At 44.4% G+C, this 25,485-nt stretch overlaps 1 protein-coding gene across 1 annotated transcript; it reads right to left on the bottom strand.

Annotated features, from left to right (window-relative positions):
- Nucleotides 1-1,203: 1,203 nt before the first annotated feature.
- On the bottom strand, nt 1,204-13,871 carry LOC147717222 (keratin, type I cytoskeletal 19-like). Its single transcript, XM_086924171.1, has 8 exons — nt 13,049-13,871; nt 9,890-9,972; nt 8,835-8,991; nt 7,730-7,891; nt 6,184-6,309; nt 5,693-5,913; nt 2,939-3,024; nt 1,204-2,189 (listed from the first exon to the last, which is right to left on the bottom strand). Exons 1-8 carry the CDS (start codon nt 13,772-13,774, stop codon nt 1,993-1,995), a joined length of 1,758 nt encoding a protein of 585 aa, XP_086780297.1. The 5' UTR covers nt 13,775-13,871; the 3' UTR covers nt 1,204-1,992.
- Nucleotides 13,872-25,485: the final 11,614 nt, after the last annotated feature.

The following is a 25,485-nucleotide window of genomic DNA, read 5'->3' as shown; positions in this document are numbered from 1 at the left end:
TGTCTTTACATGTTTACACTGACATCTTTGTTTATCAATAAGAGTGTGCATGGGTTTCTGATAGTTATGCTTCTTAGTGGTTGGGACCTGTGACCCAGCCACCATTGCGGCACTACCCCCAGGGACAGGCCCTTCGAGAGGTCCAGAGGCTCTTCATTCCCTGATGACTCATCCAACTGTCTAAAGCACACTGCCCCAACGCAATCATGTGTGGCATCATCAATATCTAGGTACAGACTAGATAATGATTTGTTGGGTGGTATTGCCATGCATTGCTGAGTTTCTAGTCCACAGCACCTCCTTAAGGCCAGTCACAGATTTCTCTGTACCAGGACACCAAAGGTAAACTCCACACATTTAAAGAATTGTGACCCGTTAGTTTATGGATTTCTCATTGACCGATTAGCTGCCAAAGTCCCCTGGTATTCAAAAATATAGTCTTTCTAAGTGTTTCCTCTACTTTTGGACATGTCTGTAAATGCTATGTGGGTGTGGTTCTTTAATCAAATTTCAGGCTCATGGGAGGATCTTATTAGTCAGGGAGCCGCCTGTAGGGTCTAAGTTCTAGTAGACACAAGAAGTGCTGTTACATAGGCTTTCGGTCAGAATACAAATGTATGCGAGTAAAGATAGGAGCAAGTTCTGAAGGTGCCTCCCCCATGGAATGGTGGTCCCTAGAACCTACCAATCCCTTTGTGGGATGAGGACCATGTGTCGGATGTAGTTTCTGTTTCTGACTATGATTGGACAGTAACTGGCACAACCTACAAGTTTGGTTGCTCCAATTGTCACCTCTTGCTGTTCTCTACGTAAACTCTATGCCGCCTCAAGCCACTACCTGCCAAATGTAAGGATGGGATTAGTATCCTCTTGTGTGGCTTGACAAGTGCAAAGTGCCCGCCTCTCACTCTAACCACCATCTCCGATTGCCCTGATCTACATAGAGCATTCTGTCTCAAGCATGCTTCAGACACATAGCGCCAACCACCTATCCAATCAGTCTTTCACACAAACACACAACATTGCCCCGACTATACAGTTGAATGCAGTCCTCTAACCAATATGGAAAAGCTTAAATTCCCTTATATTAATGCTGGTACAATATATATAGAAAAGACTATTTTCCACTAAGGGTGAATCACATCCATCTGTATGCACATAAGTAGCTGGAGAAGTCTAAATAAGAGGAGAAACACATTTTTTGCTTGCAAAAGGTCTACATCAAAGTTTATTTGGAAAACTGTAGCAGAGGAAATGTCCTTCATAAACCAAGAAACAATGAAGTCACATAGATAAGAATTTAAATGCTCCTTTACATAAACATTATGCCAGTGAGAGGGGGTGTCAGACAAAGGGGCCCGAAGGATACATCTGATAGTCATAATCACAGTCAGGAGGGTCTCACTCTATGGTAAAACTCCCCAGCTAGGAGTGTATGTCTGTTCCCCAAGCATTGACTGTGTGTTAAGTGTGTGCGTGTCTCAGCATTGCTTGAGGGCAGCCATTGTGTTCTAGTTGGTCACTGACAGGTAGATGTAAGGCCTTTTCAACACTACCCAACATGAGGCATGAGTGAATGTACAGCCCAGCACCATGTTATAGGAGCATATCCCCCCACGTTAAAATCTTTTTTCAAGCATTGCTTCATACAAGAGGAATTTTAGCAGGAAAAGTAAGCAAGATAGATGAAAATACAGTGAGGCCTTTAGAAACTGGACCGTGACAGTAACCCCAGGTTAGCAAAAGCCCTCATCAATCCTAGTTATTAGATTTCCATTCCAGTGCACCCTGAGCCAGGATCATCCTGCTTGTATCGAGACAAAGAAGACTACATGGTCCAGAATACATTGGAACAACGTGCATGAAAAACCAGGAACGGATACACTCTCCAGCTGACCTGGAGCTTATTAGCCCACACACCACTGTGTTCTCTTAGTTCTTATCAATCTCAGGTTCTGAAGTCCAGGCCGATGGGGGGTCTCGATAGACATCTTATTTCCTTGTCTGAGCGGTTGGAAGCTGGTCTCTGGAGGCGTTGTCCCGGGAGGAGCTGTCCCAGGAGGAGCTGTCCCGGGAGGAGCTGTCCCGGGTGGTGCTGCCCCCGGAGACATCCCGGGAAGAGCCGCTCTCTGATCCGTAGGACCCCTGGGACCTGTGGGAGCTGTGGGAGTCCTGGGGACCGTGGGAGGCTGTAGAAAAAGAAAGGAAAGTGTTTGAGATATATATCGGGCCTGTTTAAGTCTCACCTGTCAAGGTGTGCTCTGTGATCCTTCAGTTCAGGGTTATCCCACAATGTTGGACAACCAGCAATCATGTTCCCAAAAGGCCTGCGCCTCGGCTAAGCTGGAAGGGTGGCCAGCAGCCCCAGTAGCATGTCAGGCTCACTTGGCATCTGACTGTCCCTGCCAGAGGTCTAACAGCTTCTCAAGGGCACCAGGTGTTACTGAACCTGATTTACACATTGGGCTTTACATCTCTCAAGGACGGCCTCTGTTGGTGGCAACAGGTAACATTCCTGTTCAGGTGTTTAAGACTCAGGCACGTTTTCTTTTCATGGCCAAAAAACCCGGGGGCATATTCAGAATTAATATTTTCAAATTGTTTAGTTTTTCACCATCTTTTATTTCTGCTTTATGAGCAAGTGTTGTTGTTTTTATGGCGTTGTGCAAAGTCGGCTGCATTTGTGAATCTTTCACTGTATTGTACATCAATTGCTGTGATAAATTTAAACAGATACTAATTGTATCATTCGTGATTCCAAAATTTGTGAGTGAATTTGGATATTTTGTATGCAAAAAAAATCTACTACAAACTGTGCCAGGACCAGCGATTGGGCTTTTGTAGTTCTTGAGTTTGCCCCTTAAACGTTACGGGCTGTCAGCTCAGTCCTTGAGCCGACGAGTGGCCAGACCCTCCCTCACTGAAGACCAGCTCTTACCTTGTCTGCCCCCCTGAGCAGTGGAGGACGACGAGGACGAGTAGTAGGACGAGCTGGAACTCCCCTGCTTACCCCCATCTTGAATGCTGCGAACACAGACAAGAATAGCAATGAAGTAAACAGAAGTAAAAGAAAACAAGCAAAGATACAAATGAAAACTAAGACGGCCACTGAGGTGACCCCTATGTCTTCTTGAACTAAATGCTGCACAGTTGTTGTCTCGCCTACATATTACAATTGTTTTGTATTGTAAGTGCATTTATATAGCGCTTCCTATCCCTGATAAGGTGTTGAAGCGCTTTTGTGTTGCACATGTTGGATGCTTTGAACAGCCTTGCTAATGTTTGCTGGCATATGTTGGTGCATGTTCCTAGCCTTGGAATGTCACTGACAGTCTCAAACTTGATCCCCAAACACTACCCTAGAAATCGCAATCAGTCCCTTTGAGAGTAGTTCACTTAACCCTTTTTAGGGCTGTCTGCTACAGGCAACTCTAGCGTCTGTAAGAGCTCATGTTATCCACACTCATAGAAAATGGACTCCCGTCAACCAATGGCTAGTTTGAGTTAGCTTCCTTCAACCAATCATAAGTTTGGGTCAGCCCCCATGATTTGGTTTCACTTTTCAATCCCATCCAAGGAGCATTGTGGAGTCATGTATTTTGCAATCCTGATTTGAAATTGATAGTTAGTCTAAATGGCACACTTCTTGTTTGTGACTAGCCCTTATCTAAGATGCACACCGCAGTAGCCATCTTAGGTGAGGAGATTCGCCCGGAGAAAAGCACGCATTGATTGCGGAGCGCCTTTCCAACAGTACTACTGGAGTGGCATGCAGCCATGTCAGAAGCTTTTAAGAGACTTAGGGCCAGAAATGTTGCTGTGCGCTTGTTTCCCATCCGAAGGCAACTCATGATTAAGGAAACAGATCTCTGGAGAAATGGGAAGCACAGTGCTTGGGGCCATCTAGTGGTGTTGCCACATCAGCTCTCTCAAGATAAAAAAGGCCAGGCCTGCTTTTTTGTAAACAGATTATGTAATGTGAACGCAGGGCCTCCAACAAGTGCAGAGGATGTAGCAAAGAGCTCAGGTGCCCTAGCCCTGTGACCACTAACCAGGTGGCATGCATATCTCAGTACAAACTGATCGAACACGCGCATACAACTCCAGTATCACAGCACCTGGGGTGACCTTTGTTCTAGTAATGTTTTCTTGAAATTTAAATACTGGTTAACGGAACTACGGGGCATATTATCAAGGACCGGTGTTCATTTTATCGCCGTTTTATCGGCGAAGATGGGCTTGATAATACGCCCTTGTTAATTCCCATACAAGCCCATGTTAACAAAGAACATGGGCTTCTATGGGAATTAACAAGGGCGTATTATCAAGCCCATTATCGCCATTTTATCGGCAGTTTCCTGCTGATAAAACGGCGATAATTTTAACACCGGTCCTTGATAATAAACCCCTTCATTCCAAAAGTATGTAATTAACGTGCTCTCTGCTGATAACTATTGTGACCAGTTCCCCATCGAGTAAAGGGGCATATTAGCAAGCTGAAGTATCACCGCTTTTTCTGTGAATTGTGCCGAGAAAGTGGCGATACTTCCAGCGCCCTATTAACAAGGGCATGCTAACGCCTGCCTCAAGCCCACTTTGCATGTCAGCGAGAAACATCGCTAATGACATGCAAAGTGGGCGTTCCCACGTCCAACCACATGTAAAATGTGGTTGGAGGTGGGAACACCCTATTACCAAGGGAGGCTTTGGGAGAAGAAGACCTGCGATAAACTCGTTTATCGCAGGTCTCTGGAACGCCTGCTCTGACCAGGTGTTAAGGCATTGTTAACATGGGGGTGTGGATCATAACGCTGAATCCATCCCCTCATATTATCAAGGCACACATTAGCGCGTGAAAACAACTTTTGCTTTCATGCGCTAATGTTCCATATCGCCGACTATCGACGGATTTAATTTCGCCTACGTGTTGCGCATTGATAATTACGCACTAACACGGCGAAAAAATCCGGCGATAGCCGACGTTATGGAAATGTGCGATGTGCGTTATATAACGGACATCTAGATAATATGCCCCTACATTTCCAACACTGCTGATTCAACCTGTAACCCTTTCAAGCGTAATATCTTTAGTACCATTACGTCAGAGAAATATAAGCATCTGATTTTAATAGTGCTTTGAAACAACACAAACGGTGGTATCAAGCGCTACATAAGTATTATTAGTGGCGCCATCAAAAACGAAAAGTTAGTATGAGTCGAGGGAAGAATAAAGAAGATATCCATCTGTTTCCTTGAGAGTGCTGCACATGACCTGTGACCAACAAGTAGCACCTCTAACGAATATTAGTTATGTTGCAGTAATCTTAGCATGTTTTCTTTTCCTGAAAGATGTAGTTTAGTGGCTAAATTATTGATTATAGAGTCAGGAATCCTGGAAGCTTAACCTGGCTTCCCCAAAGTACAACCTGTTTTATCCTCAGCAAATGAATGTATCTCTCTCTCGCTGCATTATTTCTTTTAGTGTCTAACTGTGCAACTTCCAAGTGTGCTAAATGCTGGTGTTAGTGGCTACTTAACTAAACGTTTAACCCGCTGAGGCATCGTGCCATTGATCTGCACGATACTGGTTTAGACATAGCTCTGTTTTGTCCTCTGCTCGCCTGACTCTGCAGTGGTTGGCAGCTCCCAGTTAGACCCTTCCCTGGCAGTAAATGTCCAAGTGGGGACTTACTGTGCATTTCCGTCGTCCAGCAGGCGGCGGTAGGTGGCGATCTCCTGCTCCAAGCGGACCTTGATGTCCATCAGGACCTTGTATTCGTTGCTCTGGCGCTCCATCTCGCCACGCAGCTCGGAGAGCTCCGCCTCCACCTTGCCGATGGAGGCCTGCAGCTGGGCCAGCTGACCGCAGTAGCGCCCCTCGGATTCTGCCAAGGAAGACTCTAATGCCGCTTTCTGTGGAGAAAAAGGGATAGATTAACAATTTGGTCGTGCGTCTCCATGGTGCACCCAGACTGATCGTGTGCGGGACACCGTGCCTCTAATGTCAGTTACTGTTCTGGGAGTTTTAATATTGGTTCACTTCAATTGATCTAATCAGATGCAAAGTAAAGGTCCTCTTTTATTTTCAATGTGCCAGAAATTAGGCGGCAGGATATAAATCTTCCGGCCTCGTGCTCAAGATGGCGGCCATTTTGTGTCTGACTGCAGAGCGGTCTCACTCACCATGCTGAACTGGGCTTGAAGGTCGATTTCTAGACTCTGCATCGTGCGTCTTGTCTCGATGATCTCCGTCTGGTAGGACTGCAGCTCTTTGGAGGCGGTGGTGACCTGGTGGGACACCTCCTGGGACTGAAACACAAAATCATATAAGGCCTTTACATGGTCATATTTCTTAGCAGCCTGAGTGAGCTCCTTTATTGTGCCAGCTTCCTACAGATACTTTACAAACAGTTCAGAAAATGGATAGAGTAGAATGAAGAAGTGTGTGGTCTACTGGTTTCCTGGTCAGACATGGCACCAAAAGAACTAGAGTTCAAGTCCCTGCTTGCACCCTTGGCCACATGTGTGAACTTGAGCAAATCCGATTCACACATGTAGTGTATCTCTGTCAGCTGATGTAGAAGTTTAGGATTGTCTAGAAACAAGTAAAACATTGTAGATAAGTAGCATACGAAATAGAGATGTTTGTATGTCTTGATGAGGGTGCATAGCAAGTGCACACGATGCTAAAAAAATATTGGATTGCATTTTATGTTTTCTATTTTCTTTTGGTTTAACTCTTTGCCCATGCTCTTAAATTCTCCAAGGCTGGTCGTTCCTGAATGATGGGGGTCTATCCATGTTTCCTGAATTTGTGATGGCTGGTTTCCGAGCGCAAATTCTCAAATTGTCCTTGTCTACACTCATTGCCAGTGTCCCTGAATTTACTGTGTCTATGCTCCTTGCTAATGTGCCCGATCGCTTTGAAAACGTGACTATGTTCCTGAGTTCTCCATGTTTAGACTACTTGCCTGCATTCCTGAACACTAGGAGTCTTGAATGGGTCTAGATTCCATGTCCATGTTCCTGAATTCCCTTTTTCTAGACACCTTTACTATGTTCCATAACATGCATGCGTCTAGGCACTTTGCTATGTTCCTCCATTCTGCTTATCTCAAATCAATAGCTGCTTTCCTGAATTTGCATTTTCTAGATCCCTTCTCTTGAATGATGCTAATTTAGACTTTACCTGCATCACAGAATGCTGTGAATCCATGGTGCTGAGCATGTTCCTGAATTACCTGTCGAAACTCATACTCTACGCTCTTAAAAAGCCCAGTCCCAGATTCCAATGTTTTGTTGCAGAGTTCTCCCTCCCTTGACTTCTTGACTGCATTCCTGAACTGCCCACGTTTAGAATCCTATTCCACTCTCTTTACAGACACAGGTCAAGATTCCATGATTATGCTCCTGAGTTCTCGCAGTCTAGACTCTTGAATAGATTCCTGTGTTCTTGCTGCCTGGATTCCCTACAAATGCTCCTGAATTCTCCTTAGCTAGACTCTTTCTCTGCGTTCCTAAATACCTAACTATTCTGCATCAATGCTTCTTGTCTATGTTCCTCAGTTCTTCTCTCTAGGCTCCATGACCATGTTCCTGAATTCTCATTGTCTAGGTCCTGTGCCCATATTCCTGAAAGCTCCATATCTAGACTCCTTGTCTTGGATTTAGACCCCTTGCCCATGTTCCTGATTTCTCCCAGTGCAGCCTCCTTGCCAAGCAGGTTTACCTGTGTCTGGAACGATGTCTCAAGTTCTTTCTTGTTTGTTTCCATCATGGTCTCATAAGTGTATCTCAAGTCATCCAGGACCTTCTGGAGGTCTTTTCCTGGTGCTGCGTTCACTTCCACGTTGACCGTATTGTTCAGTTGCCCTCTCAGTTGGTTCACCTCCTGCAGAGAATGGAAGGCATAGGTAGTTTCATTTCGTCACTTTTCAGAGATGTGCCAAGCTTACTACAACATTGAAGAAGCATTTAATGATTGATAAACAGTGCAGAAATGGGGTCCCCTTGAAGGTGCAATATTGCCAAACGATAGGCAGTCTAGGGCTGGGGTGTCCAACATGTATCCATGTAGGCCAATTTCAGGACAGTTTTTACTCACCATTATTTTTAATGGAATATTGTTTCATAGACGTTGCTGAAACTGATTACTGGCATGGATTTTGCTTTTTCTGACTAACATCCAACACCTCTAATGTAGGGGTACCCTGATAGGTACTGAGTGGGGTGCCGATGGAGAGATGGCGGGGGGAGGGTGTTTTGGGTCAGCCAAAAGTGGGTGTGTGAATGGTCAGCCTAAAATGTTATAGTGCATTGTAGAGAGAGTGTGGTATGTGGTGAGAGTATGGGTTATAGGGAGGTTGTGAGCGATTGAAGGTAGTGGCAAGCGTGTAGTGTTAAAATCACTGGAAGGTATAGAGACTGTGGACGGGGATGTGCAGGGCAAAGAAGTGTCAGGTAGATACTAGGAAGTAGGTATGAATCTTGCAGCAGGTGCAGTGGAACCAGGGCCCAGATGCCTGGACAGTCCAAGGAGCTCTTTATTATTGCTTTATTTTGCTACCCACCCAGTGGTCAGAGATGTAATTTTCCATGTTTTCATTAAGGACCGTGACCGTCTTGCTACGCCTCTGGTATGATACGTGTACTGGGCAAGTGCAGAGTGCAGAAGTGTACAGCGGGTAAGTGTTGGCAGTTTGGAAGGAAAGATTGATCATTACAGCTGAGTCTGAGTATGTTGGGTGATGATGGGCTACATATTCCAGGCAAGACCTTGTTTGATGTCTTTGGATGTAGGCGATTGGTGGCCTGAGTGGAGGGGTCTCTCTTACCTCTTCGTGGTTCTTCTTGAGGGCAGCGAGTTCTTCCTGCAGGGACTCCATCTGAATCTCATAGTCAGACCTGGACAGAGTGAGGTCATCCAGGACCATGCGCAAGCCATTGATGTCCCCCTCAACGTTCTGCCAAATGGCAAACTCATTCTCATACCTGCAGCAGGGAAGAGAGGTGGACTTTAATCATCTACGTGACTGAGAAGCAGGTGCAGTAATACAGACAGTGGAACAGAAGGAGGGGGAAGAGCAGGAAGGAATATCGGGAAAGTTAGAGGGAAAAAAGAAAGATATTGGAAGAGACAAGAGAGGACTCGCAGGAAGAAAATGTGACGAATAAAGATGCATTGAGTAAGAAAGAATGAATATAAAAGTATCAGGGAAGTGGTGAAAATAAGGAAGAAAGATATTTGAGGAAAGGAGGAAAAACAGGAGCGTGGACAGGAAGGTATTGGAAGAAATGAAAAAGGTAAAGGGAAAGAAAGTTTGATATGAAGGAAACGAGCTGAATGGGGAAAAGGAAAAATAAAAAAAATAGGAAGGCATGAAGACTTTGGTGGAAGAAGGTAAGAAAACAGAATGGAATGAAGAAAGGTATTATAGAGAGAATATAAGAGAGGAGGGCAGAACAAAGAAAGGTGGAGTACACAGGGAAGATAGAAAGGGAGTGAGTAAAGGAGAGTGCCAAGAAAGGAGAAGTAAGGACAGAAAAAGAAACTAAGTAATAAATGGAAAAAGAAAGCATTAGGAAAGGAGTCGAGGAATAAAATAGGGGTGTAAAGAAGGGGGAATGGAGTCGGAAGCCATGGAAGAAATATGTAAAATGACGGATTATGGAAAGGATTCAAAGGAAGGATAGGACGGAAGAGAAAAGGAAAAAAAGAGAAGGCGACAATGGAAGAATTAGAAAACAGGGGAAAGAGTGGCAGCACAAGCAAAGATAAGAAACTGAGACAGAGATAGAAACTGAGGTATGGAATGAGGAAATGGAGATGTACAGAGTAGATCAGATGAAAGATTCACACTTGTAGGAAGAGATTGTAGAGTGGACTCACTTCAGCTTGAAGTCATCTGCTGCCAGCCTGGCATTGTCCATCTGCAAGACAATCCCAGCGTTCTCGGACACGGCTGCGAGGATCTAGGCGAAAGAGGGCACAGGAAATGACGAACAGCACAGCACTGAGGTCTGACTTGATCTAGATAGTGAGGGCTCGAGCAAACCAAGTCCGTAGATTGGTTGAGAAACAATGACATCATGAGCAGTACATGAGAACAGCCAATGGGATGCAAGGAGAGCTCTGGATGTAGACCCCTTCTCTCTCAGCTGGGGGCAGATTACAGGACTATTTCTACCGGCCACTGCCACACACACACACACACCCACACTCACACACACACACACACACCCACACACAACAGCTACCACCATCTACTTGCCAAGGTCCTCTGGCAGTAGACCACTCATTTACAGCCTCAACACATTACAACTGCACTCACATACATGTGCACTGAGAGACAGAGCAACATTTTTATTTTGACCTATGTTTGTAGGTAGAGCGTGCACATATTTTTATATTTAAATATTCTTACATGGGGAGAACTTCAGCGTATGTATATCCTCATAAAATTAAGAGGAGAACATTCAACGTTGTTATACACCTATCAGCTCCTACGGAGAGAGCGTCAGTATTTTGAAAGGCCACGGATGAGCCCAGCTTGCAGCTTCCTTCAACGCGCTGCCACCAAGAGGCCTCACTGCTTCCATGGACTCTTCCTGCTGCTTTTTGACCCAAATCAAGAGAGTTATAGAGGTTCCATACAGAAACACGCTTGTATGGAGAGAGCCCTGGAGTATTCATAGCGATATACATTTAGATGGAGTGACCTATGGAGGTTTCTTATTGATATAGGAGTATAAGGTGAACTAGGGAGGCCTTATATTGATATACATGTGTGTAGAGAGCCCGAGTATTCCTATTGGCATAAAATCACCTTGGGAGGGAGATGGAATTATAATACCAACACACTTGGAGAGACCTATGGAAACATCCTATTGGCACACACATTCAGGGGGCTAGGGAGGCTTCTTTTTGACATACACTTATGTTCATAGCACTCTAGGGTATTCGTATTGGTATACACTTGCTCGAAGAGGCCTATGGAGTTTTGTAATTGATGTACACTCCTATGAAGAAAGACATGAAGTCTTCATGTTAACCATCACTTGGGCAGAACTATGGAGTGTTCATGTTGCCGCACACTTACATAGAGGGAACTATGGAGTGTTCATGTTGCCGCACACTTACATAGAGGGAACTATGGAGTGTTCATGTTGCCGCACACTCACATAGAGGGAACTATGGAGTGTTCATGTTGCCGCACACTCACATAGAGGGAACTATGGATTTTTCATCTCTGCACACACCACAAATATCAGAGAGCCAGGGAGTTTTCATGCTGACCTTCCCTTATATGTAGAGATCTATGGAGAACTTGTATTGAAATACACATAAAGAGAGCGCGAAGGAGTGGCAGACGGACATACACCTAAGAGTAGGGAGCGAAGGAATATTCAGATTAAAATTCACTTTTATTGCCAGAGGTATGGAGTTTTCTTATTGGCCCACATTTACATGGACAGAACTATGAAGTTTTCATATTGAATTACACTTATATGAAGCGAGCTATGGAGTTTCCATGTAAACACACTGACATTGTATGAACAATTGAGTGTTCATACTGGCACACACTTTAATATAGAGAGCCATGGAGTGTTCATATTGACCCAAATGTACACGCAGAGAACTGTGAAGAATTCATATCGAAATAGACTTATGTAAAGAGTGCTATGGAGTTTACATGTGGAAACACTTAAATGGATTGAACAGGTGAGTTTCCATACTGGCTCCCACTTTTCTATCGAGAGCTGTGGGGTTTTCATGCTGCTGCCCACTTACATGGAAAGAACCTCTGGGTTTCCATGGGGACGGACACGTACATGTAGTGGACTATAGAAGTGTTTATATTCAAATGCGCTTTTATGAAGAGAGTTGCGCATTAGAGCACAATCCCATGGAGGTAGTTGTGGAGTTTTTATAGTGATATACGTCTGTGGCAGACAGCTGTGGAGCTTTCATATTCACACGGAGAGAACTCTAGCTCCCTTCAGGCCTCGAGGTGCTGATTCTAATATCACTCAGGACGTCAAGCAAAAGGGCCCAGCAGTATTCACTGTTTTGATTTTAAAATGACGAGGAAGGAAAGCCTGCAACGCACACAGGTTCTGTGGCGGCGGCCATGTTCTGTCGCCTTCCTCCCAGGACGGGAACTCATACTACATTGGATTAGATGACATCAGAACGCACAAAGCTATAGGAAAACTGCGGATTAAAAAATATCACCTTCCTGTATAAATCAGTTGCGAACACCAATCAGAGAACAGCGATGAGGACCAATAGGAGGCCACCAATTGTATACCAACACAGATAGCTTGGAGGATGCTAGGCCTATGCTAAGCACGTAAAACAAGAAGCAACGAAAAAGTAGGAAGAAACTTTTTGCAAATATTTGTTTCCCTCTGTACCGAAATGTTCAAAGGGATGTGTGTGGTTAGAGCCGAATATTTGTATTTGGGGAGTGGGGGGCGGGGGGTTGAGAGGTATGGAGGGGAGAGGTATGTTTTTTTTAACAAAAGTGACATGCAGTGGCTTTCCTTGAGACTGAAAGCACCGCTTTCATTCTGACATCACTGCTTCCCAAGATGCATCCCGTAGCTTCAGCCCACACTCATGCAGCACTGTGTGGGAAGCACTAAAACAGTAAGAATGTGGGAACAACACAATCAAACGAAATTGAATCAATACATGAAACTGGCTTCGAAAGGAATTGTGCAAATAAGAAATCGTCAAAACACTACCTGAGCTAAAAAGCTAGTTCTACGCGCTTCATGCAGTGAGCAAACATAGATCCTCTGAAGCGCTTGCAATACACACGTTTTGCCCGCTCTGAGACGAATGTTAGAAAGTCAGAGCGCAGATTAGATCAGACAGGTGATCTTGCTAGTAGGGAGCATTCTTACTCAGCTGAAGCTGCCAGTATGGCAAGAATAGGGGGAACAGTGTCCATTAAATGGCGTAGCCCTGAGTAGGGAGATGCTTCTACCACATGCCATGGCCATAAAGGACAGCGCTGTAAAGAGTGGAGGGCGGTCTTACCTTCTTCTGGAGTTCTTGGATGATACCAAAATATTGACTGTAGTCCTCTGCCGGGCGTGGGCCATGTGTTAGGTACCACTGTTTTATCTTTTCCTCCAAGTCAAGGTTGGCTTGCTCCAGGGAGCTCACTTCTTTCATGTAGGATGCCAGGCGGTCGTTTAGGTTCTGCATGGTCAACTTCTCACTGGTATTGAGAAGGCCACCTTCACTGTCACCAGACCAGGAGCCCATGCCACCCCCGAAGCCACCACCACTGGAGGAACCGAGAAAGCTACTTCCGTAGCCACCACCAGATCCACCACCAAAGCTATGGCTCCAACCAGCACTTGAACTACTGCCGAAACCACTGCTGGAGCCACCACCATAGCTTCCACCATACCCGCCAGCACTGCCAAAGCCAGCACTCATTTTCCCTCCTCCGTGCCCACCACTCACACTACCACCATAGCCCCCACCACCGGAAGACCCAGAGGACATCCGATGCCCACCACTCACACTACCACCATAGCCCCCACCACCGGAAGAGCCAGAGGACATCCGATGCCCACCACTCAAACTACCACCATAGCCCCCACCACCGGAAGAGCCAGAGGACATCCGATGCCCACCACTCAAACTACCACCATAGCCCCCACCACCGGAAGAGCCAGAGGACATCCGATAAGATGAGCTGCCGCCTGTGCTCCCCTTCCCCTTCTGAGAACTTGACCCATACAAATGGCTCATTCTGACGGCAGTAGCTCTCCAGTCACTTGGTACGACAAGATCTTCAAGTTGAGCACAAGTGTACCTACTCACAGGCGTCCTTATTTATACTCGTCTCAAGGGTTGGACCGTCTTGCAATACTTTTATTGGCGTCACCAGCCCAGTTGCCTTTGCCAACTTTTGATCCATCACTGTTTTATTTTTATTTTTACTGCCTACAGAATACTCCACAACAAGCAAGGTTGTGAGTGTTTTTTTAAAATTATCACTGTCACGAAAGGTGTAATTTAAAATGAGTTGCTCCTTTAGCAGTGAGCGAAACAATGTGGCCTGCTTCCACCCTGCCACGCCTCACCCCCTACTGCATTTAATCATCATCTTCAGGTTGCACAGCCATGAGGAATAATGGAATACCCGAGGAAAATCCCAGCCCGGCATGATAAACTCTCTCTATAATCTCCCTGCTTGTAAATATGAGAAGAGATGGGCATTTTCATTCTCTGTTTCTCTGCCAGTCTGAGTGCTGTCAGCATGTTTGCCTTGAGAGTAAATACATATTGTCAATCTCAGGATAGCAAACATTTTTCTGAGGATGCCTGACACTCACCTGCATCCACATGCTCTGACTATGATAGTACCAGTCTGCGTGGATGTGAGATCCACGCAGATGTAAGAAGGCAGCAGCTAGAACAGAAAGTACACACAACTTCAAGAAATCTGAAAACTTACTACAGTTTTCACTTCTTGCAGTTTCACTTTTATGGCATTTCCACTTGGTATAGCGCAACGACACATACCGAAGATATATTTCGGCTCTATGCCAACACTGAAACACTTCAATAGCCTAAAAAAGTCATGTTTCAAGATTTTTTTTAAACCAGGCAAAGCCAGACCAGCAGTGGAGATGAAACGGAAGTTGATTCCAAGCCAATGGGGCAGTGGCGGCTACTCGAAGGAGTGCTGCGGGGTGGTGAGGCCGGGCAGTGTGGGAGGTAGTAAACTCCAGCATACCCCCGAACAGAGTTAAGTAAATATATAAATTTAAAAAAACAATTACATTGCGCGCACTGCAACGCCAATCGGCGATGCAGCGCGCGCAATGTAATTAGTTTTATTTATTTATTTACTTAACTACTTTCGGCCTTCTGCCGGAGTTTACAACCCCCACCCTGCCCCTCCCCCTGACCAGCCCCACAGCACTCCGTTTAGGAGCTGCCACTACAACGGGGCAATAAAGAAAAAAGCTCACCAACCACATCTGGAAGTGTGAATGCGGAGAACGGTCAGAAGACCCTTATCGCTTGATCTAAGCATTCTTGGAGGATAGTAATGCCGTAGTTTGTCCTTTAGGTAAGAGGGGGCTCCCCCCATCAGAGCTTTATGGGTGAGGCAGCAGTTCTTAAAAATGGTCCGCTCTCTGGGAGCCAGTGTAAGGTTCTCAGAGTGGGCACCGGGGGAGAGACTGCTGGGAGATTACAGACCAGCAGGGGCGGCTCTAGGGTCATGGTGGCCCTGGGCAGGGAGCGTAGGTAGAGGCCCCGGAAGAGGGGGTCCGGGTGGGGCAGAGGCCAGTAAAGAGGGGGGGGGGGGATCAGGGTGTTTAGAGGTGGAACAGAGCCAGAGGCCACCAAATCCCTGCCAGGGGCCGCAACACAAATATGTATCCATCCTCAGAGGATAAATATATTAAGGATATATATTGGTGTGGTGGCCCCTGGGGTTTGGTGGCCCTGTGCAGGTGCACAGCTTGCACATGCCTAAGGCCGGCCCTGAGACCAGGCATGCAGCAGTGTTTTGCACCACCTGGAGTTTGGCCAATAAGGCATCATTGTCGGCCATAAGCAAAGTGTTGCCATAGTCGAGGCAGCTTATGTCTAGGGCCTCGACCCAAGTCTTTAGAGTACAAGAGGGTAATCAGGGGAAGACTTTCCTCAGAAGCTGCATGGCTGCAAAGTAGACCCGCAGATAGTGGAGATATGATCCTTCGTGAATAGTGCCTGGTCTAATTTAACGCTCAGATTTTTCATGGCAAGCCTGGGGGAGGAACCGTCCCAAGTTTTGAAGGCTACTAGGCCGGAGAACAGAGGACCTGGGCTTTGCCAAATAGCAAAATTTGAGTTTTTCGCTGTATAGTTGAAGATAGTTCACCGTCATCCAGGCCACAATCCTTCTCATTCAGTCCATGAATCGTTCCTTTACGCCATCAGAATCCTGATCAAACAAGACGATCAGCTGGGTGTCATCCGCGTATTATATGACATCAAAACCACATGGTACCCCTTTATTGATGAGGATGGAGCTGGACTTAAACGAACCCAGCATTATCGTCTGTGTGAGGCTATCTAAAAAATCATTGATCCAAAGTAGTACATTGCCTCCGACACAGATCTCAGGCAATCTGCAAAGCAGTATTTCATGAGAAACTGAGTCAAAGGCCGCTGACAGGTTCAACAGCACTAGCATTACAGGGGAGCTGGCATCTAGTGATAGGCAGATTGTGTCCGTAACTACCACCAGTGTTGTTTCAGTGCTCTCGACGTATCTGAATTCCCATTGTGAGGGATCTAAAATTTTCAAGTCCTAGAGGAATGCCATGAGCTGTTTGTTGACTAGGCTTTCCAGAAGGTTCCCCAATAGCGGGAGAAGTGAGATGGGGCAGTAGTTAGACACTTTTTTGGGATCTGCACATAGACTAGCCAGGGATCAGGTGCGTGACTTGGTGAAGTCATTGAGCATTTTGTAGAGCTCTTCAGATGAGTTTTCACCATTCTCGATTTTGCGAGAGAATCTAGCTTCTTCTAATTTTCTTAATAAGGGTGGGTTTGAAAACTCGCAACTGCACGTTTGTAGGCAGCTCTGTCTTCCAGTCTTCTGTCTTCACTACTGCTAAGCAGCCATAAATAGATTAGTCTGGAAGACTAATCTACAACAAGGGGTCAATCCTGTGATGTCATTGTTGGTCATATGGGTGTGATGCCACTTCAACATCTCCTTTTGTTGCTATGAACAGGCAGCAATGCATTTCTGCATCATGGATCTACATTATATATATTCAGAAAAAATCCCACAATTCAAAATGCTGCTGATTGGCCGCATCTTCGAGGCCTTTCGAATGATGCACATCTAAAAGTTAGAAGAAGGTAAAAGAGATGTGATACCTTTTCAAATGAAAAAAACTGTCTTTTTCAAAATCTACATATTTATTTTCAAAGCCACATATCACCATACATTACCAGGAATTTGTTATCCATAGCAGGAGAAGTCATATCAACAAGTGAAAAAAACTGAGGTGCTAATGCAAATGATAGCCTCAGTATAGTACAGTACTGGACTGCCCAATGACTCCTTCTCTCTAAGCCTGAAATCACAACACAGAAAATAGTTCACCTCCTCTCTCAGAAACCATTCTATAATTCTATCCCTGCTTTCAACACAGTACAAAGAGTCTGCTGCCTTTTATCTAGTTTTGTGCTGCACACATCCATACATAGATAAAGGAGTCAAAGTAACTAAAAAGACATAAAAGTCCCAGCCTGACACAACTGGAATTGCCTTTTACTGCTAAACCTTATACACTGTGGTCCAATAAGTTCCGATGAATATCCCATCATAATTATACTGAGCGAAACACATTGACACAATTACGGCATACTCCTAAGCATAAAAGAAATATACAGCTCATAATATATTTTCTGTGACAAAAATATTGAGGAATAACAATAATCAAAATTAGGATTAACAGCCAGATTCATGAAGCCGAAATCGGCTCGCAAAGGGCCAGATTCTGAGAATCTGGCTTTTGCAAGGGAAGCTGGCATCTAGTGATAGGCAGATTGTGTCCGTAACTACCACCAGTGTTGTTTCAGTGCTCTCGACGTATCTGAATTCCCATTGTGAGGGATCTAAAATTTTCAAGTCCTAGAGGAATGCCATGAGCTGTTTGTTGACTAGGCTTTCCAGAAGGTTCCCCAATAGCGGGAGAAGTGAGATGGGGCAGTAGTTAGACACTTTTTTGGGATCTGCACATAGACTAGCCAGGGATCAGGTGCGTGACTTGGTGAAGTCATTGAGCATTTTGTAGAGCTCTTCAGATGAGTTTTCACCATTCTCGATTTTGCGAGAGAATCTAGCTTCTTCTAATTTTCTTAATAAGGGTGGGTTTGAAAACTCGCAACTGCACGTTTGTAGGCAGCTCTGTCTTCCAGTCTTCTGTCTTCACTACTGCTAAGCAGCCATAAATAGATTAGTCTGGAAGACTAATCTACAACAAGGGGTCAATCCTGTGATGTCATTGTTGGTCATATGGGTGTGATGCCACTTCAACATCTCCTTTTGTTGCTATGAACAGGCAGCAATGCATTTCTGCATCATGGATCTACATTATATATATTCAGAAAAAATCCCACAATTCAAAATGCTGCTGATTGGCCGCATCTTCGAGGCCTTTCGAATGATGCACATCTAAAAGTTAGAAGAAGGTAAAAGAGATGTGATACCTTTTCAAATGAAAAAAACTGTCTTTTTCAAAATCTACATATTTATTTTCAAAGCCACATATCACCATACATTACCAGGAATTTGTTATCCATAGCAGGAGAAGTCATATCAACAAGTGAAAAAAACTGAGGTGCTAATGCAAATGATAGCCTCAGTATAGTACAGTACTGGACTGCCCAATGACTCCTTCTCTCTAAGCCTGAAATCACAACACAGAAAATAGTTCACCTCCTCTCTCAGAAACCATTCTATAATTCTATCCCTGCTTTCAACACAGTACAAAGAGTCTGCTGCCTTTTATCTAGTTTTGTGCTGCACACATCCATACATAGATAAAGGAGTCAAAGTAACTAAAAAGACATAAAAGTCCCAGCCTGACACAACTGGAATTGCCTTTTACTGCTAAACCTTATACACTGTGGTCCAATAAGTTCTGATGAATATCCCATCATAATTATACTGACCGAAACACATTGACACAATTACGGCATACTCCTAAGCATAAAAGAAATATACAGCTCATAATATATTTTCTGTGACAAAAATATTGAGGAATAACAATAATCAAAATTAGGATTAACAGCCAGATTCATGAAGCCGAAATCGGCTCGCAAAGCGCCAGATTCTGAGAATCTGGCTTTTGCAAGCGCTATTTTTGCATTTGGGATTCATCAACCCAAATGCAAAAATCGCAATTATAGAAATCGCTAAATTGCGATTAATTGCATTTAAGGAATCTCAATTTGAGATTCCTTAAATGCAATTCATGAACCATTGTAAAATTGCGAATTCGCAATCTGGGGCCGCTATTTACCGCGAAGTCTAACTACATGGTAAATAGCGAAAACTTAGAAAAATGCACTTTAGTGCATTTTTATAAGTTGTATGTTACACACACATGTCCTTTGGACATGTGTGTGCGCAACACCAGTGTACATTACCATTTCAGGGGTGCTACAGGGTGTCCTTTGGACACCCTGGCACCCTTGAAATCGCTTCCTTATTTGCGATTCGCTATTTGCTAATCGCAAATAAGGAATGACTCCCCATTCATTCTAAGCCTTTAGGCCCATAGGAATGAATGGGACAGCCATTCCTTATTTGCGATTAGCAATTAGCGAATCGCAGATAAGGAAGCAGTGGAAATCGCAAAAAATATAGTGATTTCTACATGCATCCAGTTTTGCGAGTCTTTAATAGCGATTCCTTAAAAATCGCTATTAAGGACTCGCAAAACGTTACTTTGATGAATCTGGGGGATAGTTGCTTCTCAGAAACACTCCTTAATAAAATGTTGAGCATTCATATGAATTTAGGAGTAATTCAATGTTTAATTATTATTTGATATATGTGTGTTTTCAAATCTTTATCACTTTATAGGATCAGAAGCATATAATGCAATAATCACAAGTGGTAAATTGTGACAACATTTACCCAGTTGCATGTATATAAATGTTTACTAAGAAATTAAAAAATGATATAAATATAGAAAATAAATATCCATGGTTTCAGTAAAGCACTGACCACATATGACACAATACCACTGTATAACACATTTGCTTCTAAAGGGAAGATTTATAGTTTAATCATTTATAAAGGTGTTTGATTATTAGGTGAACATGAGTAATTTTGTGTTTTGCAATTAATTTTTATTATTTCTTCTTCTCCAGTACACTTTATGGTTATTAACCTTCTTTGGAGTCCAGCTTTGGATAATCCCAAGACAATCTGTGAGAAGACATGCTTTTTCAAAAAAACAGTTGGACAAAATTATAATAACAGTCAAGTAAGGTAAGACATTTCAAGAAAGCCTGAGGAATTTCATAAAAAATGTTTGAACTAAGCAAAACGTTTTAACAAAAAAATAGAAATTAAAAAACTCTCAACATATTTTCAATGTGCTTTCATTGATTTATTATATTTTTTATAACAAACAAATAATTAACAAAAACCAAAAGATTTCTATTTCATTTCTGATTGCGTCCATTATTTGATGGGATAGATTTCTAATACAGAATCCACTGTGAAAGTTCCATAAACAAGACATGTTATCCGCCTATTGTCATGCACATGGTGTCTGGGGTTGTTAGTAGTCACTTAGCCCCCATCCTAAATCAAGTGATACAATCTGGGATTTATGCACTAGTCTAGAAAAAAGCCTGTATCAGACCAATTCTCAAGAAACCCCAGCTTGATCCACTGGAGCCCAAGAATTATCGACAAATCTCTTGTCTGCCGATTGCAGCCAAGATTCTTGAGAGGTCAATAAATCAGGAGTTGTCGACTCATCTAGACACCAACAACATGTTGGATGCAAGTCAGCATGGATTTCGGTCAGGCCATTTGACCGAGACCGCGCTAGTCATGGCAACAGAGGATATTCGGAGACAGGTGGATGGGGAGATAGGGCGATCCTCATCCTCCTAAACCTATCAGCAGCATTTGACACTGTGAATCACATGGTGTTAGTGCAACAGCTAAAGGCAGTGGGGATTAGGGAGGCGGCTCTGTCCCTCCTATTGTTGTTTTTAGAGGACAGGGAACAGACTTTGCACTGGGAAAATCTACAGTCTGAAACATTCCTCCTGCCTTGCGATGTCCCACAGGGATCGGCACTCTCTCCAACTCTATTCAACATCTATGTCACCCCTCTTGCCAGTCTCATCAGACAGCATGGGTTCTCGTTTGTGTCTTATACAGACGACACACATATTATCATCTCTGTATCACATCATGTGGCGTCTGTGGCTGCGAGTTTCCATGCATGTCTGACTCACATCATGAGCTGGATGAGTAACTAAAAATAAATACGGATAAAACAGAGGTGATGGAGTTTGTTGGCAGCCCGTCCCTGTGGGATTTTACCTGGTGGCCAACAGAGGCTGGCACATGTCTAATACCATCCTCTAAAGTTAAGAACTTGGGGATCATAGTCGATGAACAACTGGGCTTTGCGGCCCAGATCAATCATGTAACCTCCACTTGCTTCTATATTTTTAAGCTTCTTAGGAAGGTGTTTCTTTTATTCCATTGGAGTTAAGGAAAACTGTGGTATTGGCCTAGTCTTATCCCGTCTAGACTACTGCAATGCTCTATTTTTAGTCATTGCCAAGGCACAGAAGACTAAATTCCAGTCTATTCAAAATGCTGTGGTGCGGCTACTGTTGAATATTCCTAAAGGTCACCTTACATTGGATGCCGTCAAGGAGCTGTATTGGCTTCCAATACAGTAACGTCTAGAATTTAAGGCCTTATGTCTGGCTCATAAGACACTTTATGGTGGAGGAGCTGCGGACCTTCGAAAAAACTTCAATTGGTGCGCCCCCACAAGAAGTCTTAGATCATCTAATTCTGGTCTCCTTTGTGCCATGAAAGTCCATAGAGCCATATGGGGTGGTAAGAGTCTATCTCATGGTGTGGCTAGGCTGTGGAACCAACTACCTATCACAGTCAGACTCCAATCAAACAGGATACTGTTTAGGAAGCTACTAAAAACATGGCTGTTCTCCAGGACTTAAGGTGTCAGTTATGTTGACATTGATCCTTCCTCTCTTTTACCCCAGCACCAAGAAGCTTCGGCATTCGTGCACTCTATAAATGTAAATCCAATCCAATCCAATTAAGACTCCCAAAAAAGAGGGTGGAGTTGTGCACTAATATTTTGTCAAGAGTGCAGGAAGGTAATGTCCTATATGTCGAAGAAATTAACTACGTGACATTTCTGGAGTGTGATATGGTTAACTGTAATTGATTATAATATACTCAAAGTGCAAGAAGAAGAAAATAAAATGTAAAGGCGCATTAGGCAGAAGCAGAAGAAAAACAACAGCATGGACGTTTGCACCAGTGTGATCCAATCATTTTAGGTTCCTAAATCCAATCCTTCCTTTCCTTTGCGATATTCCAATCTGGCTACTCGTGACTTTGCAAGTATCAGCTTTGCACCCTTACCATCCCTAGTCCCTCATAGCCATCTATTTTCATCCACTTTAAGGCTAAATATTTTCATCCAACCTTGGAAAGCTGGAATAGAGAAAACAAGTTACATTAAAGAAGTTACTACATATATCAGTGTTATGGTAGATACTGTCATTTCTGGAAATGCCACTTTCTTCAAAACAGAAGGGATTCATCTATATGTCCAGTTCTTTCCCCAGTGCAACTTACAAGGCTAGGTGCTATGATTACCTGCCTTAACTTCCTTCTGCCTCTATGTCAGATCTGACCCCATAACCACCCCAAACATGCAGCTGCAGTTGCCAACCCAGTTCTAAATGAGTGCGGTCCAACACCAGCAAGATCCTCACCCAACCCCTGCAAAGCCATGTGCAACACTGCCAACAATTGGAATGCAGTATCCCTACCATCCACTTCATGACAAAAAACATCCAGCTACCTCCTACTGGGCCAATCATGGAACTTGCGTCATCTCGCATGGGACAGACCTCAAGATTGCCCCCTTTGCATAGCCATGCCCTTTTTCCCCTACCCCTCGGATCCATCTTGAGTCATCGCAGCCAAATACCCATGATCTGATGTCACACTTCACTAAATCGGCTCCTTGCCCATACTGTCTTACCAGTCGAATAGTGTCGTCCACTTATGCATACAACACCCTAGTGGCATCCTCTACAATGAAGTCATTTATTGAAGCTCCTTCTAGTCAAGACAAGTGGTGAATCAATCTGAACTTCCCCACTCCTTTTTTAGGTACCACAACCTGCCCCAGTGGGGAGATGATCTAATCTGAAAGGGGCGAGCTATCCTCACCTCTGCCAACTCATTGTACAATTTTGCTGCCTCCACCACAGGAAGTTTTAAACTGACCTCAAGTTTTTCTCCCTCCTGCATCCCTGGAGACCCTGATACCCCACCTGGAAACCCTCTGTGAAACCACATTCCAGCCGCAAAGCTCTCTCTCTGTCCAGGTGCATGGAGAGCAAATGTTTCATGGCCTCCACCTTAATGGGTGTAGGAGCCTTTTGGCCCAGGCTGCCCTGTTGTACACAGCCTCTAGAAGGCTTCCATTGTTCTGTGGAGCTAGCCAATGTGAAGAACTGTTTGATGGAGTGTTGCCCCCACATTTCGAACATTTGTGCTAAAATATGCATGAGTGTCTAGAGCAAAACCCTTTGTTGAAGTTCCAACATGCCCCAACGTTGGGTCCAGTTGGCTTTGGTGCCTAACTCGCTCCTTGTAGAGTGGGATGGGGCTGAAAAGGCTGATATGTGATGGCAGGCTCCCCACAGTGTGCCTAGAGGCTGTAGATTGAGTGGAAGACATCCACTGCATCCACAATTCCAAATCCACCACCCCCAAGGCTTGTCAGGATTAAGGCTCACCCCCAAAGGGCATCTGGCCCTTCCTAATGTTGTCCATATAGTTGAAAAAAGCAATCACCCTGTCTATCGCCTCTCACAATAAATACTGGCATAAATCAGAAATACCACCGTCCAATTCTCCATGTTAATCGGGACCCTGGGCCTCCTCGTCAACTCCCACACTTCCTCCTTACACTACTCCATCTCTTGAATATCTCTATCTAAGAGTTTGAAAACGTCAACATATTCGTGTCTTCAGATCATATTCTTTGTCTTTTCAGAAAAGTGGGACTTCAAGGGCATTGCAAAGCCAATGTATGGCAACCTCTTGTGTTTATCTTCCTCGGTAGATACCTCCCCATGACTATCTCCTGCCCTCCTGTGTAGTCCGTCTGGATCCCTTTCCAGTCGACAGCTGTGTCACTGTCACCTTTGAGGCACCCTTAGCCTGCACCCCCTTATTCTCAATGGCATGTCCTCCCACACCCACCGACTTACTATTCTTACCCCCGAACTATGTGTTTCGTGTCCCACACCACACAGCAATCTCCTTTACCTGCTGGCAGGTTGTCACTGTCTGTCTTCTCTCTGCTACTACTGCCGCCCCTCTGGGTCGCTTTGTCTATGGTGTTCCCTCCCTCCGCACTTGACTTCTGAAAAACACAAAAAGTGCTTCCCATTGCCTGCTCTCTCCTTTTTGACTTCGCCTCTGGCCTCCCCACATCCTCATCATCAAGCAGCTCACCTTCTTCCCACTCATCGCTGCCATCATCATAGTCCACAACCAGCACATCATCATCAGTACTGTCATCATACACAGTCCTGCATACCGCTCCACCACTCTTCCTTGCAAGTACATCACCTCCGGGCACAGACGGACGCTCTGTTCGACATTTGGGAGCTTGAGCCCGCGTCATAGGGGGGCCGAGGCAGACACCCTCATCTTTTCGGCCAAAAGTCCAGGTCCGTCATTCACCCTGATGGCAGCCCCACCATTACATTATCGAGTACACACTAAGAGGCAAGAGTAATAGAACCGGAGAAAGCGTCTGATTTTCAATCACTCCCATGGACATCTCTTGGTAATTTTTATTTCTCCTGTTCAACTGGTTTGTTTTCGATACAGTTCATGCTATTGCAAGACTCAACAGGGGAACATAGCACATTCCGCTGAGCCAATGACGTTTTTTTTGGCTTTCCGGTAGAATTTCGGCACCCAGCAGACCGTTCAGAGGTTAGATTTTTTACATAAGGGAATCATATTTGACGCACTGAAAATTAACAACTTTTCTTAATCACATCTGACTGACACCACTTTTTCAAGGAATGTTTTTTCACTAGTGGCAAATGTTGCATGCTGGGACTGGTAGTCAATTAACTTCACTGTTAGATCTGGGGATCTGTAGTTGCACAGGTAGGTACCAATTTCCAAATAGGAACCCTTGCTTCTAGTCAGGGTAAGGAGGATACACTCTTTGGATAACCCCAGCTCACCCCCTTCATAGCTTGGCACGAGCAGACAGGCTTATCAAAGGCAATGTGTAAAGTATTTGTACCAACACTCACCGTAACAAAGTGAAAAAACCACAAAGGGACTCCACACGATTTTAGAAAAATAAAGTATCTTTATCTAAACTACACAAAACCAAAATGACAAAAATCCAACATACACAGTTCAAGAATATGATTTTAAAAGAGTTCTAGGATGTGCGTCAAAATAATCCACAGTTACGTCACTTTTAGCCCAAAGTACCTGTATAAGCGACAAAAGTTCCAAATGGAAGCTGCGGCGTTGAAAAACAAGTGATGCGTCCCTCCTGAGACCCTGGGGAGGCGATGCGACAGCCCCGCTGGACGCATTGGGCGTGTTGCGATGAATCCGATCTGTATGGGGAGGATGTCGATACCTTTTA

This window comes from Lissotriton vulgaris, chromosome 5 (assembly GCF_964263255.1).
Source record: "Lissotriton vulgaris chromosome 5, aLisVul1.2, whole genome shotgun sequence".
NCBI lineage: Eukaryota > Metazoa > Chordata > Amphibia > Caudata > Salamandridae > Lissotriton > Lissotriton vulgaris.
This window is presented reverse-complemented; position numbering and strand designations above follow the sequence as displayed.

Coding starts and splice junctions, on each gene's coding strand:
- LOC147717222 (XM_086924171.1), bottom strand. CDS start 13,774: ATGAGCCATTTGTATGGGTCAAGTTCTCAGAAGGGGAAGGGGAGCACA. Junction 9,973..13,048: donor TCCAAGAACTCCAGAAGAAG/GTAAGACCGCCC, acceptor TCTTTCGCCTAG/ATCCTCGCAGCCGTGTCCGA. Junction 8,992..9,889: donor GCAGATGACTTCAAGCTGAA/GTGAGTCCACTC, acceptor TCCCTGCTGCAG/GTATGAGAATGAGTTTGCCA.